Source organism: Oxyura jamaicensis, chromosome 3, assembly GCF_011077185.1.
Source record: "Oxyura jamaicensis isolate SHBP4307 breed ruddy duck chromosome 3, BPBGC_Ojam_1.0, whole genome shotgun sequence".
Lineage (NCBI taxonomy): Eukaryota > Metazoa > Chordata > Aves > Anseriformes > Anatidae > Oxyura > Oxyura jamaicensis.
Window position 1 is genome coordinate 36,179,453 of NC_048895.1, and position 14,436 is coordinate 36,193,888.

The 14,436-nt window shown below is 44.3% G+C and overlaps 1 protein-coding gene across 4 annotated transcripts in view; it reads right to left on the reverse strand.

Annotated features, from left to right (window-relative positions):
• Window positions 1-14,436, reverse strand: part of KIF26B (kinesin family member 26B) — a 295,042-nt gene that overhangs the window by 18,919 nt on the left and 261,687 nt on the right. For all 4 annotated transcript variants that reach the window (XM_035322070.1, XM_035322073.1, XM_035322071.1 and 1 more), the window contains 2 exons: window positions 7,499-7,661; window positions 2,998-6,433 (listed from right to left, as the gene is read on the reverse strand). In XM_035322070.1, the coding sequence (XP_035177961.1) occupies window positions 2,998-6,433; window positions 7,499-7,661 (3,599 nt within the window). The remainder of the gene's footprint in view (window positions 1-2,997; window positions 6,434-7,498; window positions 7,662-14,436) is intronic.

Below are 14,436 nucleotides of genomic sequence, written 5' to 3' on the forward strand. Positions count from 1 at the left end.
ATTATTTGTTTTAAATTGCTTTAAAATATTGATTGCACTTGCATACAAACACAAATACAACTTATTCTAAACAATACAGGAATTACTTGCAGATATAGGGAATCACTCTCAAAAGTAAAGTATCAAAAATAACACTAATTTGCATGATCTCTCCATGTCAGGTGACAGACTGAGTTAACAGAGAAGCTTGGTAAAGTACTTTGAGGGATGTCAATGTGCCACGCCATGCTGAGCCTACTGGGGCAGGTGTCTTGCAGGGATGTTGGCCCTGCCCCGAACACCCTTCACTCCTGACATTCCAATCTAGCAATGGTAGGCACCCACACTGCTGCCGACTAGGAAGACAGGAACAAAAATAACAAGAAATTATACTAAAGATATGATTTTGTCATCCAGAGAGAGCACTGTATTTGGAGAAAAAGGTCATATTTCACTCAGCAGTAAAGATGGAGTGGCAAACTGACTCTCTGTGTTCCCTGGTAAGGAAAGCTTCCTGCTCATCCCATCACTCACTGTCTTTGCATGTCTGTACCGCATGACAAACCACCATTACAGCTCTGACAGGTTGGATCAAAGTTGGCTAGATTCGAGAGATAGGGATGGACTCTGGTGTCCACTAAGGTTGAATCTGCACTGCAGTTTTCTCTCCGCTCCCTCACCTGCACAGCTGCCTGTTTTCACTGAAATTGTTAAAGTTCTGCATCTATTCCTGGGTCAAATTTTGCTGAAATTGTCCAGCTGTGTCAGAAGGAACTGGAAGGTATTACAGGCTGTCACAAGAGAGGAAGATTGTCTAAGCTTTATTTCTAAGCAAACAAAGGAATGTCTAAGCTTTATTTCTAAACAAAGGAATGGTGACTTTTACAGAGCCACTTGTCTACTTCAGATGGACATCTCTCAAGGATGATTACTGCGTGCCTGTCATTATATCATTGCCAAGGCAATTAGAAATCAAGAGGCTCAGCTTTTGCTACAGAATTTTAAAAAAATAATCATAAAAAAAAGGCCAGTGGGAAAACTCCTTATCATATGGGCAACTTCTCTATAACATACAATCTAGTTAACATTACAATCCCAGAAATCACAGACTCACAGAATGTTTTGGGTTGGCAGGGACCTTAAAGATTACCTGGTTCCACCACCCTGCCATGGGCAGGACACCTCCCACTAGACCAGGTTGCCCAAAGCCCCATCCAGCCTGGCCTTGAGCACTTCCAGGGATGGGGCATCCACAGCTTCTCTGCTCTGTTCCAGAGCCTCACCACCCTCTGAGTGAAGAATTTCTTCCTGATGTCTAATTGAAACCCACCCTCTTTTAGTTTAAAGCCATTACTCTTTGTCCTATCACTACACTCCCTGAAAGAGTCCCTCCCCAGCTTTCCTGTATGCCCTCAATGTAATCCGTGTAGTCAGCTTTGGATTCCTTTTCCACAACATACAAAATCATCCTTCTTTTTCTTACACGTTACCATTAAAAAGTACATATTTGAAAGGAGCCATTAGAGGATCAGCTCCTCAGAAAGAGGAAAATCAATTCATTGCCACATATGCTGAAGGGATAGAAGAGAGTCTTTCTCACAGTATGCCAAGTTAGCATCAGAAAGATTATTTCATCACTTGGCCCTTCCTTGCACAATGAACAGCTATCACTTTCAGATGTATTCTCTGAACAGGTAAAATCAGCCATGCGCTTCTGGATATGGTTTTAATAGTGGTATCTATTGTGTTCACATCTGTGCTGCACATGTTCTTCCTGCTACTGCAGTCAAAAGCACAAGGAAAGAGACGGTAATGCATCACTCAGTTCATTCACTCTAAATGAATCCCAGAGGCAAGTAACCCAGCAAGTGGATAGGCTGGTGAATTAGGAACTATATGAGAATAACACGTTTTGCACAGCCAGAGATACTGCAGGGTAGGTAGCCGCTGATATTTCCAATACTTGTACATACCCATTCCAATGTCAACATGCATATTTAGAAAAAGCAACTAGGCATGGCTCACACTTCAGACTGAGAAAACAGCACCCAGGAAAAAGGTGAGGTGTCCAGGTAATGGATGCTCCTCATCCCCTCCCTGCAAACCTCTGAAACTCTAATGTTCTGGTGAGAAGATGTACCAGCTGTGACGGCACAGACTCCTGGCATGGCCCAGGAGGCTCTTGCTATCTGATTAAAAAGCACTTACACAGCATGAAAGCTACTGGGGATTACAGCTAAACAAAGGCGAAGTCTTTCTGATCCGCTCTATGATGATTAAAAAGCTCTAAGATTTGCAAGTACTTCAGTGAAGTAATTCCCATATTTATAATGTTATTAATATAATTTATTATTTATTAATAAAAAATACTTGGAAGTGAAGGGCTCACAACTAAAAAGTTAAAAAACAAGAGACTCAGAGGCAGGATATGATCTTGCAAGGGGCATGGGCACAGTTTTGTTCCATCTTCTAATATGGGTGTGAAGAAGGAACTCAGTTTCAGCTGCAGGGCATCTTGCACCCTTTGGGCATCCAGAGGGCATGAAGAGATAAAGTGAGCTCACAACAGATACTGCTCTTGAGCAAGACTCTGGTCTTGTGCTGCTGAAACACAAACATACCAAGAGGTTAGTCTGTGCCCAATAACAATTACATTTCACTGCCTCACAAAGGCATCTTTTTGGAATCAAATCAGAAGAATATTTGTACAAATAAATACTTGAATGCAGTGGCCACTGGCCACATGGAACAGCTTTAGGGATATGTGCTCTCTTAATGTGAAATAAACCTAAATGAAAGGGATGAGGGGGAGACTCCACTGCACAGGCATGCAAGCATACAGATTTTGGCATGTTACAAAATGAAGAAGCTTAGAGCCCGGGACACTTCACCTGGACAGGCTTCTCTGCTACTAGACACAGCTGGCACTGAACTAGCTCATCTTCAGGGTTGGCCTCCCCACTGTGAACTAGTTAGCTGCTTTGGCCTGTGTCCCTCTTTCACATCACCAAAACTTACCTGCATTTGAGCGTTTCTTTGGATTTTTGAGACTTCTGCACCTGCCGCTGGCAGAGCTGCTGTTCTCGCTCATGGAGTCTTGAGCAGAAGAGGCACTCCCCGTCGCCTCGCTGTCCCTCATCATGCTCTCGTAGCCGCTGCTGCCCCCGCTGTGGTAGAACAGGGCCGTCTTCCCCATGGCGGGGGGCAGCTCCCCGCTCAGGACACTGCTGTTATCGCTCCCGTGACCACTGCTACAGCGGTGAGGTTTCCGGGGAGGGGTGATCTTGCTGTAAGGGGATGGCAGCATGTGAACGGCCGGCTTCTCCTCTCCGTGAAGGCCCCCACGCTCCTCTGCCTCTGAGTTTCCCCGCAGCTGCAAACCTCTGGAGCTGGCACTGCCTTGGAGCAGCTCTGAAATCCGCCCGTTGACAGCCCGAAGCGGCAATTTGGAAGCCAAGCTGGAGCCTCGGTTTCTGCTGAGGGACTGTGTTGACCAGGACATATTCTTCCCACTTGGAGGCAAACTGGAGCTCTGCCCGACGGACTGAGGCAGAGACTTGGTTGAAAAGCTGAGTGTTTTGGTGGCAGAGGCAGACAGGCTTCGGGCCTTGGGACTCGCCAACAGGAGCTTGCTGACAGCAGAGATCTTCGACTGGCCAGCTTTTGGGGAGGCCCCTGCAGACTGCGAGAGCCCTGAGTTGGTTGGTGAGGACATGACACTGCGGCTGACGCTCCTTCCAGCCCTCGGCATGGTGGTGTCTTTGCCAGGGTTCATTTTGGAGCTCACAGAGGACAGGCTCTCTGCTCTTTCCAGTGAGAGACACTCATAGTGGCTTCCTGTGGACCTTCCAAGGGAGTTGGTCCTGCTAGCGAGCTGCTCCAGCTTGGCACTGAACAGCTTGCTGCTGCTGTTGCTGTTGCTGTTGTCAATGCCAGGGCCCTTGGGTTTGGCATTCAGCTCCTCGGGGAAGCTGGCCAGGAAGGGCCCAGGCTGGCTGGAGGGACTGCTGGTGGTGCTGCTGGCTGCACTGTGCTGGGGGCTGGCCCTGTTTTTCTGATCCAAGCTTGACTTTCTCACTGGTGGCAGAGGAGGGGTCCCTTTGGGGCGAGTGAGGACACAGTGTTTGGGAGAGGCCATTTTTTTGTCTAGGCTAGCCTTAGAAAGCTGGGGGTGGGCAGGAGAGCTGGTTCCGCTGCTGTCAGTGGCAGTAGGAAGGAGGTGACTGTCAGGGTCCTCCAGCTTGCCTGCTTTTGGAAGCCCTCGAGGGAGGCTGCGGCTCTTCAGGCTATCAATGGAATGAACAGGGCTTTGGGTTGCAGAGCCTGATGCTGCCATCTCACACCCGTCCACGATCCTCTTCAGACTGTCAGATCCTGGGGAGATAGAGGCATCTCCACCACTGCTGCTGCTAAACCTGTCTGCTGACGACTGCTTTGTGCTGTGCTCAGGCTTGGCTGGAACTGTGGCCATGTCAGGCCTTGGCCCACTGCTGCTCCCAGAGCTGTCCTTTTTAACATCTTCTTCTCTCTTCAGCCAAGGATCTTCAAATTTGATATCCTTCTTAGCACTGGATTCTTTCCCCTCATGGGGATGGGCAGCCTTTGGGTCTGCAGTTACTGCTGATACAGCGTCATCAGTGTCTTGTGCTTTGAAGGGATTAACGGCAATACATGGATAAACAGTAATGTTTGTCTTCATTGGGATGTAGCCCTCACAGCTACCGAGGCTTGCAGTGTTTTTAATTGTGACAGTAGTTTTCCCTAGAGCTGATATTTTACAGCCTTTGATGGGTGGCACTTTGCCGAAAGCTTCCTCCCCCATTTCTGACAGTATGAGCATGTTGTCAGTCACTGGCTTCTGTTTGTCACCTACACAGATCATACTGGCACTTTGTATGGTGCTTGCAAACTCAGGAACAGGGGGTTCTGCCATTGCTTCTCCATGCCCATAGCATGCCTGGGCAATGAAACTGTGGCATGACTGTTCGCCATCACTCCCTGTGCTCATTTCACTCAACCATGAGCTGATAGATGAGCGCCTGCTGCCATCATCCTGGGATTTGTCATCCAGGCCCAACTTTGGAAGTGGCAGGAACTGTGTGATGCTGACTTCAGACACAGGAGCTGCACTGGAGTAACATTCGAGATCTTCAGATATGCTGCTGATGATACTGACTGGCCTAGACCCAGAGGCCAAAGCCTGCACGGAGCAGTCACTGTTAAAACTGATGATGCTGGTTGGGCGCCCGTTGTCCAGGACCCCACTAATGGTTAGCTCTTCTACGAGGGTGAACACTAGCTCATCCTCCCCATTCAGCTCCAATGGCTGCTGCACAGTAACCATGGTGGTGCTCAGTATCTCCTTCTTGGATTCAGGAGAAATGCTTTGTTGCTGATCTTCATCAAGAATGGTCTCTTCAAAATCCCCACTGCTGGAAGACACCGACTTCTTCATGATCTGGGGGCTCATTCCTACTGGTGGGGTTCGGATTTCTGGCTGTAATGAAGATTCACTAGATATCATCCCAGTATCCTTACTCAGAGAAGCTGGTGGGGGAGTGGTGCTGGGCAGGACTCCTTTCTGTGTATAGACCTTGCACCTCTGGGAAGGAGAAGTTGGTGGTTTGTACTCAGATGTTTTGGAGAGGCTTGCAATGCCAAGCCGAGGTGAACCCATTGGCCTAGGTTTGCCTTCCACAAATCCACAGGTGTTGAGACCTTCTCTGCTGCTCTGCAAGCTGGTGCTGTGTGCTAACTGGCAAGAGCTAAGCTCTTTACTAGAGCTGCCTGTTACACTCCTGGGAGAAGAAGGAGTTGAAACATTAGTAAGAGCTCCAGAAGGAATGGGGGAGTGATTTCTTTTAGTTTTGCTGGGTGTTGCATTTATATTTTCCTTGGCTTCTCTATCAGGATGCTGACATTCTGGCTTTGTGTCTTCCTTATCTGACTCCGGTAAGTGGCTAAGCTCTGCCAGTTGGCTTGAGACAGAGCACTTAGACATCTGGTCTGAGCTAAATTGAGCAGGCATCTCTTCAAAGGGAAATTTGTCGGTCTCTTCACTGCCATCTATGCAATCCAGCCTCTCCTGGAGCTCTGCAAAGGTGTTGCACTTCAGGCAATCTCTTTCAGATGTGCTGGGTCCTGATTCACTACCTTCCTCCAGCCTTCCCTCATTTTTGGTCTTTTGCAGTGCAGGAACTATGGGAACAAAGTCAGGGGGACCCTCGTTATCTGTTAGTTCCTTATCAGAAAGGGCAGTGCCATTGGGGCCGACATAAATCACCGTGTCACAGGACTGCTCGCTGCTGGACGAATAATCAGGATCACTTGACAAATGCAAAATAGGGAAGTCTGGGTCAACGGTGTTTCTGGAATGGAAGGGTCGCAGCTGGGTTGGCCGCCGCATTCTGCCCTCCTCACAAGAGCTCTCTCCTCCAGAAGAACTTGATGTGTACTGCAACATCAGAGAGACAGGGACCGTGACATTTAAGTATTGCAAACCTCTCCTTGAACAAAATGTCACAGTTGCATCTAAACAGGGAAATCTCTAAGGTACAGAGCTCTGAAGCCTCTTAGATTCAGTCTTACAGCAAGCACACAGCAGTGTTCAACAGAGAACCCAATGCCCCAGCTCTAAAAGTCCCATTCTAAGAGTCATGAGATTTCTAAAATAAAAAGAATTGAATAAATTAATCAGGATCCCTTTTCTAATTTAGTCCAACCAAGGAAATCAGATATTTGCCCCAGGCTTTCCTGATTTTGTGTGTCTGAAGAGGAACAAGAAAACTCATTACACAAATAAGGCACAGAAAAAGACAATGCCTTTTTGTCATACTACCAGTGTGTGGAATTGTATAATGTGTGCACAGAGTCTCTGGAGGCATACTGCTGTGATGGTGTGTGGACTGATTTCCTTCTCTTGTCTCTCTTCAAAGTTTTTGTCAATCCATAGGCAGTCAATTTAAATCAGACATTCTCTGGTTGTACCGAATTCCCAATGCAAGCTATACAGAAGGAACCAGGCCTCCATAAACACAGAAATGGATATGGCTCACCATCTCTTTACTTCTTGGAAAATCAATCACGCATATTTAGAAGCAGTCAGAATAAAAGGAGCATTGGTACTGGCAATGGAAACATTGCTTTGCACTTATTTTGTTCCTGCTCTCTGTGAGAAGCATTAATCCCAATTTTATTTACAGTAGTTTCATTCCTTATTATTTCATCAGTACTAAGAATATAATTGAAAATTTATGCTCTCGGCTGTATCACTAAGTAAGGCCAGCTTACAAACCTGTTATAATAGATATGTGTGAAGTCATTCTTCTGTCTGAAGCTGAAGTGTTTACCCCCCCAGTCTCCTGCTCTGAGCCACTCGCCTAGGACCGTACATACAACCTATGCACTTTGGAATTGATTCCTGATGTTGTAAATGCTGCTCTACCCAACTAATGAGCCTTCAAAGTCCTTCTTGCTCCCCCCTCCAGCATTACAAGAAGGAAGTTATACATCGCCTTACCTTAGTTTTCTTTTTCTTCATCCTGAGGACTCTTGATGCAATCTGGATAGTGGACAGCGTCTCAGCGTAGTTCCCCGCGGCAGCTGAAATGTGAGCTATCATTGTGGTGCGGCAGTTCATATTCCCCAGGGACTCTCGAAGCAACATGGTGAGCTTGCTGTCTCTGCAAAATAAAATGAATTAAGGCTGCATTAGCGATCAAGGTTTCACTTTGACCATCATGATGTGACTTGGGTCTCAGCAAGATTTTTTCCCCTCCTTTTAATGGAATCCTAATTAGTTCTGTTCCTCAGGTTCGCACTATCTTGTGTCTGCAGCTGAGCACACTGAAAGACCCTGGACTATGAGTTAAACTTCTTTTGTTTTCCCAGTTCCCCCTCTATGTCTTCTTCTGGTCTCATTCCTTCCGCACTGTCTTCTTTGTGAATACAGAGTTGCAGACCAGCACTGGAGACTGATAAGGAGCAACTGCAGCAGACATCAGACTGCTGCCCTTTTCCAGTGTGCAGTGTACAAGCAAACTCTGGCCTAGCTCTGGAGGACAAGAATGTAGTCTATAATACTACTAGTTAAATCACTGAAATTAATTTTGGACGATACTGGTGAAATACAAAACAATCAAGCCTCAAGACTTCTCACAATTGTTCTTTCATATTAGATCTTTTTTTCTGCTGAGACGGGAATCAGATTTTCTGTTCTTGCCATTTACTCTATTGTTCAGAACAGGATAGCTTTTGAAATGCTGATGCCTTATTGTGGGGCTATGACTGGACTAAGAATGGGAATTGTCAAGCATGACAATTTTAACAGCATAATGATGCATATATAACGTTTCTGTGGTGTTCATCCAGTCCTGTAGTCAAAAACACACAACGTATTTTTAAGGGAGCTTTAGCTACAAGATGCACAGGTCGACTAGCTGACTAGCTGGAAAATAGTATCCTTTTGAAGAGAGCATCTCCTACACTAAAGGTTGTGGATGATCGTTACATACGGCACAAAGTAAAGACAATAGCCTAATATTTACCTATTGTTCAATTAATTGCTTTCACTGTTGTAATGATAGCAATACTGTCGGTGATTATGGATCAGAAGTTTGGGGCTCACTGTTCAATATCTGCTAATACTTATGGTGCATGTGTGCCCTTACTCACCCACTTAACATTCCCAGCTGATGGGAATTCTGTATAAAGCTGGAATTTGTGGGATATAAGCCTATTTCTACCGGATAGGACTGACAGACAATCATCATATTTCGAGGCATCTGGTAATAAGGTTGGGGAGCTCCTAAATTGTGCTTCTCATGAGTTTTCTAGTACTTGTGATTTCAGCAAGGCTAGCAATACTGGATAGAAAATATTTTCTGTTTCAGAATTTCTGCTTCCTTCTGCTCCAGACTCATTGAAAACAGTCTGGCAGCTTTGAGAAGCAAACAAATATCCATAAACACTACACTGAGACGGCCTCACTCATTTCACTTGTGACCTAAGGCTGCTTTGTATCCACAGATCCAGAGTTAATAGGCTGCTGTACCCCAGGTTAGTGGCCCTCCTTTCCATCAAGGAATAATTAAGATGTCAAATTTTGTACATCAGTTACTGCCACTCCAGTGCAGAGTTAAACAGAAATTATTAACATCTGCACAGAAATCAATAACAAGCCTTTCATTTAGTAGTGCTTCTATCATACCAAAACATGAGATGACAGGGGAAAGGGCAAAAGAATGCATTCTGAACATGTCGCTCTCCTGAGAATACATAACCCATGCAGCCAGCATCAGCACGCTGCGGCGTGGCTCTCCTAGAGCTATATGCATTATGAATATAAAGTAATCTGTGCCATCTGCCTTGTATTGAAATGCACACTTGCAGGAAGAATGACAGAGGAGATTCTTACTCTATAATTCAAATTCTGTGACATATACCAGAAAGAAACTAAAGGGCAGATTTTTTTTTTTTAGGATTGAAGCAGGAAAAGTAACAGCAAAAAAAAGCCCAACCAGTACTGATTTCTAATTTCAGAGTTTCCACATTCAACACTGCCTGTATCTTGACTATCAGCTTTGGACACAGAAAAAATAATTAGTCTCCTGTCACTATTGTATATTGAAAAATAAAATAAAGAGGAAGAAATTTGCTAACCTCGTATTTTGTCAATGCTAGACATTGTCATAAGACATTTCACCTGTTCATGGTTCACAGATCTCTCACAATAGCACCTACCAACTTCTAATAGAAAGAATGAAAAACAAAGGGAACATAATAACGCAAACATGTGGCTTAGCAGCTATTAGTTTTTAACTCACCCTATCCTCAGCACGTAAAATTATTGACAAAATACTCTGTACGTCTCACTGAAATTCACTTTTCATACAGTGTGAGATGAGAAGTAGATGGTTTGCTCTTCTGAGTGCTGACATGGTATTTCTGCTTGAAAAAGGAAAGCCTTTGAATTGCTTCATTAGGTGATTCACGAGCTGGTATTTGCAAAAGCAAACTTTCCTGTGAAGCCTTAAGTTTTACAAAGAGAAGGTCTGGACTGAAAGAGTTTTGAGAAGGAAGAGCTTTGTTGATCTTCTGCCTGTGCAAAACAAAGACATAGGAAATTTTGAAGAAAGCTCACTGAAGGGCTGCTGCTGCTGGGTGCGTGTTGCTCATTAAATTGAGCAAAGGCTGGTTTGTAGAAGGTTACAGATTTCTCACAGCAGCATTGTGAACTCTTTTCTATTTCTTGTCTTCTGACATCACCATACAAACTGGGATCAGTGTGAATTAGTCCTTTCACTGGCTCAGCAAGAAGGAAAAAGCATACATCTTTACGTTCCTCTTAAACATATCTATCTTCCTTCCTCATGATTAATTATACTCAGATTCAAACAAAATAGAATCATACATTAGAATAATGAAGTACTCAAGACAATGAAAAGTTTGCTCGGACACTGCCTAAATCCCACTTGACTATGTGCATTAAGAACAAGTCCTTAATTTCATGACTGGATACTATTTTCTCCACTAGACCCCTGCCTGAGTCACTGCACAGGATAAACACTGCTCCCTAAACAAGAAGTTATCCAGTCTTTCGTTTAATCCCTGCCTTTTAATGTGTGGACTTTTGCCTTATCTACTGTTAGTACTACACAAACTCAGCTCTGCATCCAGAATGACTCATTTCTTCAAAAGCTTTTTTTCTCTTTCCTGTGGAGCTCATCAATGTAGTATCTGATGAATGCCTCTGAGGTGGGGTATATAATCCCCTGCTAATACCTGCAGCACTGAAGACTTCACTAAGCATAGGTGTTTGGTGTGAAGCACTGATCTTTCAGAGTACTGAGCATTATACAGTCTTTCATATTCAAAGTACAGCTTCCTCTGACTTTTGTTGCAAAGAAAATAGTGCAGCTGTTCCTCAGCCTGGGTACCCAACAAACCAGGAGCGTGCAGGAACAGCCCACCTACAAAGAGTAGTAATGCATCAGAAGAACCAGTTCTGAAGATAGCACCAGCTCCTTTCAGAATACCTCCCTGCCCTTCCACAGCTCTGATTTCTATATGCCTTCCAACTTCTGTCACGGTTCAAGGCAGGAATTTATTGACAATGACCACATCGCAGTACAGTCCCAATTCATCTCCAAAGACAGTCCTTCATTTGCCTTGAAAAAGATGGTAATTTTATGGAGAAAAGAAAGTCCTGCAGAGAAAACAATATATGTAGCCCATGGGGCCATAATAAGTTTGCCAATGTAACCTTATTTCTGGCATTTCTGCCCCTGTAGTAATTGATTTCACAATCTATATATTCTTATGTATTTTATGTAATTTCAGCTGGATTTATATTTACACTTCAATGAGGTATCAGCAGGCCTGAAACCTTCCTGTGTATTAAAAAGCTTCAACTGCTGAACGAGCTGACCAGTTGGCAGCAGCATCCAGCTGCCACCTTTTGTATGGACAAGCAATAGGGAAGGAGGAGATGACTCACGATTTACCTTGAGGTAGTTAGTATTTGCTGCTGGTGAGGAACAGTGAGATTTGGGCATGCTGCAATCCTTTCCTGCACTACAGGAGAGTTTTGCTCTCGTGCTCACACCCTTTTTGCCATGCTCTTCTCTTCAGACACTTCTGTTCCCTTCTGTAAGTGTTTACCCTGGGCTTTCCTCATCCACCCTCCTACTTCATTCTCATTCCCACACCATGATCCCCACCCCCCTCTCCCTCCTGAAGTGGCCCAACACTGCTCCATTTCATGCTGCTGTGCTCTAACCACCTAAACCAGACTTTGCCAGCCTCCAGCATCATTGCTAGCACCTCTCCCAGTACTGATCTCCTCTTTCCTTACCTCTTGCTCCTATTAATGTCCTCCACTGTCACTGTACAACCACCAAAGCCCCTCTCCCCACCTGAGTCCCCTCAGCTGCTCACTGATACCCATCAAAGGCACCCCATAACCCCCACATAATTTGGCATGCCTCATTGCACCACACTACATAGGTGAGGAGGCATAGCATGGACAGAGCCTTCCTGTATTTTCCTGCATCTGTCAGATCCTTCAGCTTTCTGAGAATTCGTGCTAGTAATGTGTTCAAAATGTGTTTTGCAGAAAAGAGGCAAAATGATAATTGCTTTTGTTTAGGGATGCAAAATAGAATTCATGAATGGAAAATGAAGCAGTAAGAATAAATATTATGCTCAGTAAATTTGCAGGAATTTTCATTGCCCAGCATCTCATTCTTTGTATAGGAAAGGCAAGGAGAGAGCTTTTCCACAAATGGAGGGAATTCTGGAGAGGAAGATCCAGCTAAAGTATTGGAATCGTGATTTTTCTGTGGAATTATTAAACAAATCCTATTAGACTCTTTGCTCCCACCACACACACACCTTAATGAAAATACTTTCCTTGTCTTCCCCTTCCACTCACCCCACTGCTATAAGGATTTGGGCTATTCAGTGACAAAAGCAGCACCATCAGGAATAGAAATAATAACACTCTACAAGGATTAAAATGCAGTATTATAAATAAGCTTTAGAACGTGCACGGGTGTGTGTTTGTGCTCTCTATTAATCATACACCTTGGTGTCTTCCTAGGCACTTGGCCAAAAGAAAAATGTTGTCAAGTCCCTTAAGGTATTATTGTTACAGGATAAGACGATGTATGCCCTCAGGTGTCTTGTAATCTAATTATTTACAGGGGTATGTCAAAGGAAAAATCTCTGGAACTATGGCAGCTATTTTTGATCATAAAGTCTTAACTCTCCTCCCTTGTGCTAATGCACAGCTTTATTCATCGTAATAAATGCCTGCATAATGAGAGAATCATATAAATACTCCATTTGGCTTTGGCTCCTGTTGTACGGAAGTAATCTCTGTAGAGGACAGTTCATAACTTAAAAGGCACAAAACCAACATTGGATGTTACAGGTAGGTAACAAATGAGTTCATGAAGAACCAGTATAGCTTCCTTAGCTATGTCTTTCCTTTCTGTTAATAATTTTTACAGAAGGAGCAACAAAATAGGAGCAATGGGTGTAGGCACAAGCAAAGTGAGGCCAAGTGGCTGGTAAAGCCACTTGGTGATTCAGCCATGTAAGCCTGGCTGTGTAAGCAGAACGAAGCAAGGCAGTTGAAGAAATATGGGTAACATGTTGGGCCTTTAACCTGGGGAATCCTTCACCTGATAAAATGAGGCATTGGGGAAATTGCAAACTTGTTCCGGATAGAGGCTAACTAGCCTTAAAGCGAAAATTAAGCAAACTGAAAAGCAAACTGAAACTCCACTGATGCTGCAGTTAGTTATCATGTATGAAGTACACCAGCACAAACCAGAAAGCTGCCCTCACTGCACAGAGGAATGGGGAGCCAGCTGAAAGGAGCACACTGGGGAGATACTGTGGTCAGATTCATGTGCTGGGAACATCAAAACCAGGTTATGAAAGGATGTGATACTGCAGAAGTCAAGGGTAGGAGAAAGGAGTTGCTGCAGTCAAGTATGGGATGGCAGGGGCTTTTACTTGAATTCTAATATTAAAAATGTTCATGAGATATAGGTTTTCCTCCTAAAATTCTTGTCTTGTAGGAGCCTAACTGTGCAAATTTCATATTGCAGAACAATTCTTGTGCATGTGACAACACATAAGCATGTCACAGATGTACATAATGGCATTATTTCATTTTTTACAACAAAGACAGAAAATTAATAAAAGGACAACCCAAATAGCTCCAGCTACAGACTCATTGAAACTGACAGTCCCTCTGACCATAAAAAAGGATGGTTTAAGAATTGTAACTTTGTACAGAAGTAGCTCCCAAAGCTGGTGAATTTTTAATAGTCAACAAAATAGCCAAAGAAAAGCCTGTTATCCAGAAATGACATAGAAATGCCCCAGACTGGAGGTTCCACTGACTGGTCTCAGCAATTCATGCTTATCCACAGTAGATCTACCTCACAATAAAGCAGTTTTCACGGTTTCTGACACTGCCAGCCAGGGTCTGAGCTGCACACTTCTATACCAGCCCTGAGGAAGCCCAGAGAAAGATGTCCCCTCCACCACCTCATGCTTCCTTGTGCTGCCAGCGGAGCTGAACCAGCACAGGCTCCATCCTCCAGCTCCTAGCACTGAGCCAAACTCCATTCACAAGGAACCATTAAGAACACACAGACAAAGCACAACGCTAATCAAAAGGAAAGGATCCTGGTTGGCCTAGCTGGCATTACAGTGCCAGCTCCAAATAAATTCTCGGCTAAAAAACAGAAGCTCAATTAATCCAGGGAGCTAATTAGGCTCTGCAACTGTGTGTTGGAGTTAAAGCCAGGTTCCCCCAAACCAACCATGCCACAGGAAAACCTGAGCAGTAAATAGACTACGAGACAGGAGAAAAAAAAATCCCCACAGTTAAAACCAATAATGACATGGATTTAAAATAATTTAAAGACTGCATGCGGC